This window comes from Mytilus edulis, chromosome 4 (assembly GCF_963676685.1).
Source record: "Mytilus edulis chromosome 4, xbMytEdul2.2, whole genome shotgun sequence".
NCBI lineage: Eukaryota > Metazoa > Mollusca > Bivalvia > Mytilida > Mytilidae > Mytilus > Mytilus edulis.
Window position 1 is genome coordinate 17,183,635 of NC_092347.1, and position 14,440 is coordinate 17,198,074.

Genomic DNA, 14,440 nt, shown 5'->3' on the forward strand with positions numbered 1-14,440 from the left:
TATTATTTTCTTCTTCATATTCCTGCATTTTAATAAATTTTACTTATTACAGTGTTCAATTTTTTTCAGGATATGATTTGTGATCCGATTATTGAATCGAAGGTTGTTGTTAATGACATGTCAGGCGACAATTATATGATAGGAGACGGGAGTCGAAGGTATGCCCTTCCTACAATGACGGGGACAAACCCTGACCTAAAGACTATCTCACATGATACTGTAAGTTTGAGAAAATTCAACCCAGCTAAAACTTCCTATTGTGACAAAGAGTTTCAGTGATGTTCGTTACGAACTAGAATGAAATATTTGCCACTGTACGATGAGAAAACACAAATCAATCAATCAATCTCAGTGATATTTCTTTCAACTATTCTATATTTATCAATCTTTCCAGGTTTGCTAGACAGGCCATTGCATTTTTAAAACTTGACATTGCAGACAATAAAAACGGCAGAGTTTTCTGTATAGACATATCTATATTATACACACGTCAATTCTTTTGTAGAACGTGTTAAAGCCCTTATATCTCAATACTTTTTTTTCAGATGTCAAGCGTTATAAATGGTAGTTATGATGAAGTTTTATCCAGTTATCGTATCATTGACTGCAGATACCCCTATGAATATGAAGGTGGTCATATCAAGGTCAGTACAAGGATATCAATGTATAGCATTCTCGGCCTCACTGTATCATAAAGCAGTGCGATTTAAATATAAAGGTTAATGGTACATCATATGTGGACAAGTTTTTTTTATTTTTATTTTATGCAATTGGAAATATCCCTGCACCAAAATGTCGGTATATATGAACATTTTTTGCATGAGATAGAAAAAAAAGACAACGGTAATAGGATAGAAAAAAATAATAATATTAAAATGAGGCATGAAGAACTACTACTTCCAATTGCAATGATTATTTCGGTTGTAACTATGTTTGTCTCAGTAAACAAATATCAGTAAAGAGTATTCTATACAAAGGAAATATATAGTGAAGTACATTAGGAACTGAATTTGTTTCTTTTTTCTTTGTAGAATGCAGAAAACATTTATGCCAAAAATGGAATAATAGAATTCCTTGAAGATAATTGTTGCGTTACGAAAAGGCAGGTGCTCATTTTTCATTGCGAATTTTCGTCCGAAAGAGGACCCAAGCTGTAAGTCAACACTGTATAATTATACCTTAAAATTGTCATACGTAACTGAAATCATGTACTAGTATACGTCGTGTAAATCTTTAAGAATTTTTTGTTTCAATTTTCACTTCTTGTTTTCTAATTATTCTTCTTTGCGTAATATCATTTACAGGTTCACTTCGAACAAGAAATTAAAGTTTAAATATGCTAAATGAATCGTTTTCTTGTAGTTTCGATCAATTGTAAACTTTCAATTCGAAAGTAAAACTTTGTCTTAAATATTCACGAAAATGTTTCAACTTTGTCAAAGCTATGAAAATACTACTACAGTAATATTTCTTCTTCAACAGTTGCCGATTTCTCCGTAGTAAAGACCGTCAACGAAATAGTTACCCTCTCCTAACCTTTCCTGAAATGTACATTTTAGAGGGCGGCTACAAACAGTTTTACCAGAACCATAAGGTAATAATCAGATTTTATCTACGTGCAACATATGAATCGTATTTAAATAATTTTCATTATTATTAGGGGCGGATTCAGCCATTTTTAAAAGGGGTTTCTAATCCAGGATAAAAAGGGGTCCAACCATATGTCCTCATTCAAATTAATTGATCTCATTGGTCGTCATAAAGGGGAATTCCAACCTCCGGAACCCCTCCTCTCCTAATTATTGTCACACAATATGCTTTCGTTACTCTTTGTTATTGTTTTTTTTTATAATCTCTTGCACTTTAAAGACACCCTTATAGATTTCGAAAAAGAGCAGGCTAATGCCGCTTCAAGGCAGCACTTGCACACAAAGTGGAAAAGGATTAATATAAGTTGCAAAACTTGTTTCCCTATCCACTATAAATAAATAAGTTTGAATTAACTATTATATTTTAGTTCAATCTGTCATTTTGTCTCAGTATATTGTATGATTAAACTGGGTTAAATTCAAGAACAGAACATGCAATATCAATATGTGTTTAAGACATTTTGTCAATTTATATACTAGTAAACGTAAATATCGTTTTTTAAAGTGCTTTTCTAAGTCACTCATGCCACGGTTGTCCTACTAGTGCATTTTGCGAATGATAGTAAGCAGTCTAAAATACACTCAGTTACTACTCAAGTTTAAACTGAGATTAAATACTTTGAAATGAGTACGATTGATGCCATGATGGCACTTCTGTTAGTATGAGCTACATTTTTTGGAATGTTTCAGGAACTATGTGAACCAGTTGACTATGTTCCCATGCTACATAAAGACCATGTGGATGACATCAAACGATTTCGTTCTAAATCTAAATCTTGGACTGCTGGAGAGAAAAAGAGAATACCTTTCTGTCTGTATTCCTGATGTCAGAACCTTACAACAAAGTAATCCAAAAGTTCGCTCACCTGAACTTCAAACCAAATGAAAGCATTGCCACTAAAGTTCGCTCAACTGAACCACAAACCGAATAAAGCATGCAGTGCGACAAACCAGTGATCCAAAAGTTCGTTCACCTGAACTTTTAACCAAATGATAGCAGTACTAGTGCCACTAATTAGTGATTGGTCATTATCACCATATTCATCTGCTATCAAATATGATGGTGTATTCTTCAGTAAGCGTGTTATAAGAATGCAAAATTCAGCTTCTCAAGTTAAAGATATATCTAGGGAACAAGAAATTTATGACACGAATCGCCAGTTCTGAGGTTGCTGAAAAAACTGTCTATAAAAAAACCTTTTAAAGACAAAAAAACGAGCTCATTTAATAGAATGACAACACAGTTATGAAGCAAAAGTTATGACCTCGGACTTTTATATGATAATTTCATACAGTTCTTCTATCATGAAATCAGATATGTTTCTTTTTTTCATTTTTCATGCTCAAGTAAACTTTATCATGTTTTATTATATAAATAACGAAATTTCGAGAAAAAATTGTTTTCAAATCTCTTTCACAGCCGTAAACTTTTCACAATACTAGTATTTCATTTATGCTAAAAATTACATTTAAAAAAAAATAATGTATTAAAATATCCAATTCAACAAAGATCAATGTAATGCTGACAATTAACTGCAGAGGGGTTTCAAACGGAAGATCTGTATTGCAAATTTAAGAAATGTACATACTATACAGCTTGCAGTGGACTAAACATACTCTTATTATGATAAGTTCCCTGGCCATCTTGATCATGAGTTGTGTGTTCCATATGCAATTGCCAGACACGTAAGATTAAAATAAAAGATCAATTTCGATATAAAACTTTATAAAAAGAACTTTTTATGATCGTCAGTTTACAAGTATAGTCTTTTCAAAATAGTTTGTACAATTTTACCATTTGAATGCAATCATCAAAACGCACTTCAACCGGCATATAGAACAAACTCAGCTGATTACAACTGAATGGGTTTCCTTAACTGTGATAGACAATCGTCAACTTGATGAGAAATATATTTCGCTGTATTGGAATGAGATTTCGATTGGTCTCGTGATATTTGCTGTTCACCTAATGTCCCATTGCTATCCTCCATGTTATGTATATATCGATTAGTACGCTTTTTAAGGGGTCGTGTATCCATTGGTGTTGTGACTTGTCTCCCAGGGATTGTATTATGGTTAATATAACTATCAGAATGATCATTACAATCTATCACCATATTTTTTGAACTGATGTCTGAGTCGGAGCTGCTATTTTCGGAATCTATTTCAATGGCAGAATTGCTTTCATAACGTTCCTCGTTTTCATGTCCTCCCAGAACGTTGATGGCATTTGTTATGCTGTTACCAAAACTGGTATCCATTTTATCATTTTGTCTGTTGTCGTCGTCCTGCCTTGTAAGAGTCAAAGCAACAGGTATTGGACATATATCAAAGTCACTGGGACAGTTAACAATCTCAGCTTTCTCTTCAACAAAAAACGTGTCCAGCTTCTCTGATTGTTCTGAAGGTTTTTGTTGCTGGTCATTTCTTAAGTATTGTTGCCAGCTGAAAAATAGAAGTGTAAAATCAAAAGTAGTCACTGTATACACATTACCATTTGCATTTATTATTGGTTTCATTTCCAGAACTGGTAGATACATTTGTTTTTATTAAATTCTTACAAAATCATCCACATTTAGTTTATCGTCTTCACCCTTTTCTTTTTCTCTACAGAAGTAGGTACAATGTATATTTTATTGAAGAGGTTCTTACCTTGAGACATCCACATTTAGTTTATCGTCTTCTCCCTTTTCCTTTTCTCTACAGAAGTAAGTACAATGTATATGTAATTGAAGAGGTTCTTACCTTGAGACATCCACATTTAGTTTATCGTCTTCTCCCTTTTCCTTTTCTCTACAGAAGTAGGTACAATGTATATGTAATTACAGAGGTTCTTACCTTGAGACATCCACATTTAGTTTATCGTCTTCTCCCTTTTCCTTTTCTTTACAGAAGTAGGTATAATGTATATGTTATTGAAGAGGTTCTTACCTTGAGACATCCACATTTAGTTTATCGTCTTCTCCCTTTCCTTTTCTCTACAGAAGTAGGTACAATGTATATGTAATTGAAGAGGTTCTTACCTTGAGACATCCACATTTAGTTTATCGTCTTCTCCCTTTTCCTTTTCTCTACAGAAGTAAGTACAATGTATATGTAATTGAAGAGGTTCTTACCTTGAGACATCCACATTTAGTTTATCGTCTTCTCCCTTTTCCTTTTCTCTACAGAAGTAAGTACAATGTATATGTAATTACAGAGGTTCTTACCTTGAGACATCCACATTTAGTTTATCGTCTTCTCCCTTTTCCTTTTCTCTACAGAAGTAAGTACAATGTATATGTAATTGAAGAGGTTCTTACCTTGAGACATCCACATTTAGTTTATCGTCTTCTCCCTTTTCCTTTTCTCTACAGAAGTAGGTACAATGTATATGTAATTGAAGAGGTTCTTACCTTGAGACATCCACATTTAGTTTATCGTCTTCTCCCTTTTCCTTTTGTCTACAGAAGTAGGTACAATGTATATGTTATTGAAGAGGTTCTTACCTTGAGACATCCACATTTAGTTTATCGTCTTCTCCCTTTTCCTTTTGTCTACAGAAGTAGGTACAATGTATATGTTATTGAAGAGGTTCTTACCTTGAGACATCAACATTTAGTTTATCGTCTTCTCCCTTTTCCTTTTCTTTACAGAAGTAGGTACAATGTATATGTAATTGAAGAGGTTCTTACCTTGAGACATCCACATTTAGTTTATCGTCTTCTCCCTTTTCCTTTTCTTTACAGAAGTAGGTACAATGAATATGTAATTGAAGAGGTTCTTACCTTGAGACATCCACATTTAGTTTATCGTCTTCTCCCTTTTCCTTTTCTTTACAGAAGTAGGTACAATGTATATGTAATTGAAGAGGTTCTTACCTTGAGACATCCACATTTAGTTTATCGTCTTCTCCCTTTTCCTTTTCTTTACAGAAGTAGGTACAATGTATATGTAATTGAAGAGGTTCTTACCTTGAGACATCCACATTTAGTTTATCGTCTTCTCCCTTTTCCTTTTCTCTACAGAAGTAGGTACAATGTATATGTTATTGAAGAGGTTCTTACCTTGAGACATCCACATTTAGTTTATCGTCTTCTCCCTTTTCCTTTTCTTTACAGAAGTAGGTACAATGTATATGTAATTGAAGAGGTTCTTACCTAGAGACATCCACATTTAGTTTATCGTCTTCTCCCTTTTCCTTTTCTTTACAGAAGTAGGTACAATGTTTATTTTATTGAAGAGGTTCTTACCTTGAGACATCCACATTTAGTTTATCGTCTTCTCCCTTTTCCTTTTCTCTACAGAAGTAGGTACAATGTATATGTAATTGAAGAGGTTCTTACCTAGAGACATCCACATTTAGTTTATCGTCTTCTCCCTTTTCCTTTTCTTTACAGAAGTAGGTACAATGTATATGTTATTGAAGAGGTTCTTACCTAGAGACATCCACATTTAGTTTATCGTCTTCTCCCTTTTCCTTTTCTCTACAGAAGTAGGTACAATGTATATGTAATTGAAGAGGTTCTTACCTTGAGACATCCACATTTAGTTTATCGTCTTCTCCCTTTTCTTTTTCTCTACAGAAGTAGGTACAATGTATATGTAATTGAAGAGGTTCTTACCTTGAGACATCCACATTTAGTTTATCGTCTTCTCCATTTTCTTTTTCTCTACAGAAGTAGGTACAATGTATATGTAATTGAAGAGGTTCTTACCTTGAGACATCCACATTTAGTTTATCGTCTTCTCCCTTTTCTTTTTCCTACAGAAGTAGGTACAATGTATATGTTATTGAAGAGGTTCTTACCTAGAGACATCCACATTTAGTTTATCGTCTTCACCTTTTTCCTTTTCTCTACAGAAGTAGGTACAATGTATATGTTATTGAAGAGGTTCTTACCTTGAGACATCCACATTTAGTTTATCGTCTTCTCCTTTCTCCTTTTCTCTACAGAAGTAGGTACAATGTATATGTAATTGAAGAGGTTCTTACCTAGAGACATCCACATTTAGTTTATCGTCTTCTCCCTTCTCCTTTTCTCTACAGAAGTAGGTACAATGTATATTTTATTGAAGAGGTTCTTACCTTGAGACATCCACATTTAGTTTATCGTCTTCTCCCTTCTCCTTTTCTCTACAGAAGTAGGTACAATGTATATGTTATTGAAGAGGTTCTTACCTAGAGACATCCACATTTAGTTTATCGTCTTCTCCCTTTTCCTTTTCTCTACAGAAGTAGGTACAATGTATATGTTATTGAAGAGGTTCTTACCTTGAGACATCCACATTTAGTTTATCGTCTTCTCCCTTTTCCTTTTCTCTACAGAAGTAGGTACAATGTATATGTTATTGAAGAGGTTCTTACCTTGAGACATCCACATTTAGTTTATCGTCTTCTCCCTTTTCCTTTTCTTTACAGAAGTAGGTACAATGTATATGTAATTGAAGAGGTTCTTACCTAGAGACATCCACATTTAGTTTATCGTCTTCTCCCTTTTCCTTTTCTTTACAGAAGTAGGTACAATGTTTATTTTATTGAAGAGGTTCTTACCTTGAGACATCCACATTTAGTTTATCGTCTTCTCCCTTTTCCTTTTGTCTACAGAAGTAGGTACAATGTATATGTTATTGAAGAGGTTCTTACCTTGAGACATCCACATTTAGTTTATCGTCTTCACCCTTTTCCTTTTCTCTACAGAAGTAGGTAGAATGTATATGTAATTGAAGAGGTTCTTACCTAGAGACATCCACATTAAGTTTATCGTCTTCTCCCTTTTCTTTTTCTCTACAGAAGTAGGTACAATGTATATTTTATTGAAGATGTTCTTACCTTGAGACATCAACATTTAGTTTATCGTCTTCTCCCTTTTCCTTTTCTCTACAGAAGTAGGTACAATGTATATGTAATTGAAGAGGTTCTTACCTAGAGACATCCACATTTAGTTTATCGTCTTCTCCCTTTTCCTTTTCTCTACAGAAGTAGGTACAATGTATATGTAATTGAAGAGGTTCTTACCTTGAGACATCCACATTTAGTTTATCGTCTTCTCCCTTTTCCTTTTCTCTACAGAAGTAGGTACAATGTATATGTAATTGAAGAGGTTCTTACCTTGAGACATCCACATTTAGTTTATCGTCTTCTCCCTTTTCCTTTTCTCTACAGAAGTAGGTAGAATGTATATGTAATTGAAGAGGTTCTTACCTTGAGACATCCACATTTAGTTTATCGTCTTCTCCCTTTTCTTTTTCTCTACAGAAGTAGGTACAATGTAAATGTTATTGAAGAGGTTCTTACCTTGAGACATCCACATTTAGTTTATCGTCTTCACCTTTTTCCTTTTCTCTACAGAAGTAGGTATTATATGGATCTCTTTCTACAATGGTATCATCTATTGGACCTGAAAGGTAAAGTAAAGTACTGTTTCAAATAAAAACAAAACAGAGACAACATTACAACAACTCTTCAATTAAATTACAGTATTGCTATTCTGTAATACATGTACATCACAAAAAAGAGTAAAACAGATCCACAACCCTAAATTGAAAACTCCTCGAGTCGAATTCTTCTGAAACCGGTTTTATGACAATGGAATGTATCTAGTACTAGTATTAGCTGTTTGGAATGATTTGATTGCATCTTTTTTCATGTTGCAGTATCTTGTTGGTTTTATAACAAGTTCGTTTCTCAACATCAAAAGTAGTGATTTGTCGCAAAATAAAGCAAATTCAAAGACAGTCAGAAAAAGAACATTCATTTGGAAAATATGTTAGAAATATAAAAATCATGAGAAGTTATTACCCTCAAACATGTCGTCCACGTGAGATTCCTGCTCTGCTGGTGGGAACGGGAACGGCCAAAAGTCTTCTGGATGTTCCTCTCTCAGCTGTGTCGTACTTCCGGGAAGAGTGGTAGAGGCAAGCTCTGAATCATCATCGGTAGTCTTGTCTGTGTCTAAAGTGTTGCTATGGTCTGCTTTCTTTGATTTCTTTGAAGACCTAGAACCATATTTGATTAAAAACAAAATGCAATGTTGTTTGGTGCAATCACGCGTATTCTTTAACTAACATTTCAATTACCTCATATACATATTGTGTAAGAGAATGATATAAACACACTGCAAGCTCTTCTGATTACTTAAAAAAATCTGAATCCACTTCTTCTTATGATACTCTGCTACAGCAATCACAGGTTGAAGATTGAAGACCATCATTCTGATCCAATTATTTAAAGAAAAATCTAGTTCAGTAAAATAGGCCGAACGAATAGTATATAAAAAAGGGTAGAAATGTTAACATGCAAAATGCCTTACGATTTTTTATTATCACTGTCCTTTTTTCTTGTCCTCTGTGCTTTCTTTGTCTTTAGCTCTTTATCCTCTACTGGCTTGTCAGTATTGTCCTTAGCAGACGTCTCGGGTGCTTGATCTTTCTTACATACTTCATTTGTCTTTTCATTCTTTTCTGTTGCATTACAGGCTTTGCTTTCCAATGTGATAGGATGATGAACTGTTTTCCCAACTGCTTCAGCTTGAATCTTTGCCTGTAAGTCTGCTGGAACAGCTGAATTCATAAAAAGTTATATCTGTGTTCATTGGATAGAAAAAAAATGAATTATTTATATAATGCAGAAATAAATGATAGACGATAGCTCACTAAAATAAAATTCAGCTCACTGTCACAGGGCATGAACACAAGTATTCGTCGCATATATAAGTTTTTGCTACATTGTCTCGTCTAGGAAGAATATCGCAGAGCACGGAACAGAAGGTAGACAAACTGGATATACAAATGACGCATGCCATGGTCTGAAGTTTCCGACTTGCATTATATGTCTATCGTCCTTGAACTCAATTTCATAGTCCAGTTCATTTTCACTGAAAATGAATGTATGGTGCATATATATCTGTCAACATTTTATAGCGATATACAAAATAATTTATTGTTATGCATAAATCAGCCCATTGTATTTTTTTCTTTCATATTCTTTAATATGTTAACATATCCGACCCGTTTTTCGATGAATATACGGTATATTCTCATTGTTGGGGGTCGTACGGTTACCTATACATGCTTGGATCCGCTCCATTTGGTCTCTGGTAGCTAGTTGTCTCATTCATTGTCAATGACATTACATGTACTTATTCTAAAAAAAAAATAGGTATTGGCCATGTCCATCCGAAAGTGTGCAACTGAATTTGTTTATGGTTTATTGATCAATGTTGACTTCTCGTTATTTTGGTCCAGACCTTACTTTCCCGAGACATCATTAAAAGTATAATACACGTTAAATGGACATCATCTATAATCATTCTAACTAATCATACCTTTAAGTCTCTCAGTGACCACAGGCGGTCTACCCCTCGGAGCTGGTATTTGAACAGGAACTGGTTTGGGGTGTATTATTGTGACATTTTGTACGGCATTGTAGTCAGGTATTCCTGCTGTTTGTAATCTTGGAACGTCTTGAAAAGGAAGCTGATTTCCTGAGCATGAATATAAACATATGATATATAATCATCCCAAGTCTTATATGGATGTATATGTTACAAAATGCCTAAATCTATAAAATGCCTGTAACATATATATATTGATTAGACCAAAATATTTTAGTAACTGATTTTTATGTATGATTACTAGTATAAAGAGCCCTAAATGATAAAGACAGTTGAATAAAAATGTGATATGATATTCAGTGTTGCGGTATATAAAGATGGATGTTTATTGCTGCGTACATTCAGTGATCATAGTAATAAGTGGTGCTGTATAGAGGTAAATATAAATAACATACCATTCAAGAAATTCCTTGGCTGGAATGGCTGTCCGTACATGGGATATTGCATTGGTTGAACGATTCGTAGTCCTGGCGGACAGACAAATTGGTTACCTTGAGGTAGCATCGTTACAGGTTGAATAGGCATTACATTACGGGGTAATATTGGTCTGTTTTGTTGTCCAATAAAATTAACAAAAGGTCCTTGAGGTGTCGGTGCAATTTGACTTGCAGCCATTTTTGGCCGACTTTCGTTGTATTTACTCCATAGCTGTCTGTGATTTAGAGTGGTTCCACATTCCTCGACGCCTTTCTTTGTCGATGGCTCTGGTTGATAAATCCAATCTAAAATTATTGAATTCTGATGATTTAAAGAACAAAATAAATCAATTTAAGGTCCAAATTTTAAACAAATCATTAATTTCAATTGTTCTTTTTTTTTCTGTTGGGTATCGTCGTATTTTGTTAACTCTTTGTATGGTCCTCTTGAAGTCAACCATCCGTCAGTTTTAAATGGTTTAGATTTTTAGGGGAAAGCATTAGGCCATAGTATAAACTCTGAACTATTTAACTTGAGGAGCCAACAATTCTTCATAGATTATAAGAATGATAATTTTGAGTTAAACCTAAAAGAATCGATTTAAGAATTGATTTGATCATAACGAAATAAAGAGGTATGCATGATTATTCACTTAAAACTTATAGAAAATTTAATGAAGTTATTTTATATTAAGGGGCCTCGTGCGTATAAACCATTTTTTTTTCAAATATAGGATTTCCCTTTATTTTTCTACAAATGAACTTTATCTCGTACTTTTAAAATTGAAAGATGAAATAAAAAATGTAGTCACCGATCATTTAAGCTCACAATCTGCCTTCGAAAGAAGCAGACGTTTTTTGTAAAATTACTTTTTTTCTGTTGAACTAATAGGAGAAATAAAGGTAATATCGAACTTGAAAAAAGAAAAACTAAACTACAGATATTACCCAAATTTTACAATAGTTTAGTTTAAGTACAGCTTATTTGAAAATAATAATAAAAAATATAGGTCATCGATGAGTTAAAAAAGATATTTCAATTTTAATGCCAAAAAAATGGCATTTTTGCACTAAAGGGAGATAATTTGGAGCTTTTTCAATGATATATACATTTTGAAAGTCATCTGGGGCCAAAACGAATTGATTTTTTTGAATGAGTTTTGTTCCATATGATAAAGTAACAACTAATAAAGTAATAAATCAAATGTGTAATGAAAACAAAAACGTTTATTTTTTTTCTGAAATTTTGATACCCGCAAGCCTCCTTAAATGGTTTGATAAATTCTCACTTGAAATCTATTTTAGATACAATTTCTTCTGTTAAATCTTATCCTCGGGGTTGTTTTCACAATATCTTTATAGAGATCCTTTTTTAAATCCGTTTTTTTAAATTATAAACCATGATAGCAGAGTTCGCGAAATCTTTTTTTCCCTAGTGGTCCTTCAAAAAAATCTACTGGACCTCACTACTAATTCTATTGAAAAATACTAAAATTGTGTCAGTCCTATGCAAAATTTTGGTGGTAAAATCCTGAGGACTGACACTTTTCGTGAACTCTGTGATAGCAGCAAGAAAATATTTACCCCCCCCCCCCCCCCCTTTTTCAAAAAAAGTAAAACCTACTGCATGGAAAAATATATTTAAATTCGATATAACGGATTTCTATGAACTATTGCAATAGTCTAGAATTGTTTTAACTGAATCCGAGCATCTTCGTCTTAATTTTAATTGCTTTTCACATTATTTGAAGCACTTATACGTTAAAGAATCAGCTAATTGGGGGAAAAGTAAAGAGACAGTCCATACAATCTCTACAGTCACATGAAAATCCCAGAACCATAGGAGCATCGCTTTTATTGTTTTTCTTCCTCTCACAGTCAATATATGAAATGTAAAGCTGACAGAAATAGATTAGTGAATCCGTGATTTTATGGAAAATGATGTAGAAATTGTTATTTCATGAACAGTTTTCATCATTTGATGCAGGGTTTACAATTCTACAGTAAAAGAGAGTTCCATTAGTAATTTTGTGAGTGAATTGTAATACTGCGAACCTGGGAAGTCTTGTCTGTGTCTTGCTTTAACCCTTTCTGCTTCCATGTAGTACTTCTGCTTCTCATCCTTTGCCAAATGACTCCACAACTCTCCCAATTTGACACTTATCTCAGCATTTGATGCATTTGGGGTTTCCTCAGCCAGCTTTCCTCTTGCTGTTCTTGCCCAGATCATAAAGGCATTCATTGGACGTTTTATCTTACCATTCTTATTCCGAGAACTTTGACCAGGTGTTCTATACGGTATCCCAGTACCTAATAAACGTGAACATGTATATGATATACATTTTAGTTACAAGTTTGTATTTATATGCAGGAATACAACTTTGAATTATATTTCAGACTTTAGTATAATGTCTAAACATTACTTATTAGTTGTTATAGTAATATTGTCTTTGAATTAGCTTTTAATGACTGCGAATACTCTCAGATCAGTACTTTGTGTGTCTAGTCTTAATGTTAGTTTTTTTGTTTTTGTGTTATTGAATTCATATCTATAAAAACATAAGAGGAATCTTTAAATAGCAATGTTGCATAAACAAGTCACTCATCGTGTTTCTTGTGTAATTACTAATCCGATGACAAGTCTCATTCGATAGTTCACATCCGAGGAAAAGAGGACGGGCTTGAGGTTACGACAATTGGAACATATCTGTCGTCATCTATATGAGACAGATACTCAATTACGGTCATCTAACTCGTGATGACGACAGTAATCATGAAAGCAATGCATAGATTGAAGCCCTGAAATATCGTATCAACAAGGAGATTTTTAGACTCTTTAGGACGGCACTGCCGCAATGTTGCTGCATAGAAATAGAAAGTTCACAGTGGAGAAGATGAGATAAGTCATTAAAATTTTGTTCTCAATCGACCCTTGGTGTAAATTTCTAGATGTACAAGTCAAAATTGGCGCAAATGAATTCAATATTCAGTCGCGGAACATCGGTGGCCAAGTGGGTAATTAGTTCATCTATACAGTAACTACTATTTGTAACCTGTAAATATTGAGATTGTAAGTTCGAGTCCCAACCGTTGCAGGTAGCATGCCTATCTTAATTGCAGGGGATTGACATCTTTCCTCTTGAAGTTTTCGACAAAAAAAATTGTTGAGCAAAGAGTGTCGAATGTGGCGTATATATATAGCAATCTCAACAACCCTCTATCAATCAAACATTTTCTTGCACATTTTTTTGGAAGATAACTTTGAGCGCAAATTGTAATCTTACTGTCATATCAGTGCAATTGCCGCAAAACGAATGCTGCCATTTTATTTTATATGATGTTTAAACTTAAATTATAGATTTTTTTGTTCTAGGCAAATGTATAATCATGTATTGGAGTTTTTTGCCTAATTCTTATAAAAAATATTATTTGTTTAAACTCAATAAAAATATACCTGGCATGAGAGTAGGTGCAGGATGCTTTCTTTTTGCTGGTAAATCTTCTGGTAGAAATCTTCTTTTTATAGATCCATCTGCTGACATAAAGAAAATCTCTGTTTTCTGACATTCCTGAGGGTTTATGGCTTGAAATGGTGTTGCAACATTCAGCGCATTTGCAAGTATCGGCATTTTGTCTACAGGTTCGGGTGAATGACATACAACTGTCTTAACTGTTTCAATACCCCGTCCACCTTTCTGTGTTAAATTAGCCGAATTTGTTTTATTTATGCAAAGTCCATTTTCATTTCCCGGCGATAAAGTTTTGCTGATTTCATTATCAGATGAAACATGTTCTGAAAGAATTTTGAGAACTTGAGAACAAGTGCCTAAAATGTCTTTTGACATTATGAATCTTAGATTATTCTGCTTGATTTACCTTCTATAGCTTATAGTGTTGTCAGTCGGTCAAATAGCAATCCATCGATTTTCACAAGTGCGTGGATTATTTGTTACTGGACGGCACATTTCTTGCGATTGTCGTTAGTTCGACGTCATAATAT

At 33.8% G+C, this 14,440-nt stretch overlaps 2 protein-coding genes and 1 long non-coding RNA gene across 5 annotated transcripts in view; 2 read left to right on the forward strand and 1 right to left on the reverse strand.

Annotated features, from left to right (window-relative positions):
* Positions 1–14,440, forward strand: part of LOC139521744 (coiled-coil domain-containing protein 172-like) — a 388,671-nt gene that overhangs the window by 126,713 nt on the left and 247,518 nt on the right. The window lies entirely within an intron of this gene.
* On the forward strand, positions 1,037–2,915 carry LOC139519094 (uncharacterized). The gene is made up of 3 exons (XR_011663513.1): positions 1,037–1,153; positions 1,483–1,594; positions 2,340–2,915. It is a non-coding gene; the product is annotated as an uncharacterized lncRNA (long non-coding RNA).
* Positions 3,359–14,439, reverse strand: LOC139519092 (uncharacterized). 3 transcript variants are annotated; one of them, XM_071310886.1, is made up of 9 exons: positions 14,317–14,439; positions 13,895–13,975; positions 12,496–12,750; positions 10,420–10,746; positions 9,956–10,114; positions 8,942–9,191; positions 8,431–8,627; positions 7,927–8,029; positions 3,359–4,094 (listed from the first exon to the last, which is right to left on the reverse strand). In XM_071310886.1, exons 2-9 carry the CDS (start codon positions 13,899–13,901, stop codon positions 3,503–3,505), a joined length of 1,890 nt encoding a protein of 629 aa, XP_071166987.1. In that variant the 5' UTR covers positions 13,902–13,975; positions 14,317–14,439; the 3' UTR covers positions 3,359–3,502. The 3 variants fall into 3 exon arrangements, with proteins under 3 accessions (XP_071166987.1, XP_071166988.1, XP_071166986.1); XM_071310887.1 differs by having other exon boundaries at positions 13,895–13,972; positions 14,317–14,431; XM_071310885.1 differs by having other exon boundaries at positions 13,895–14,430.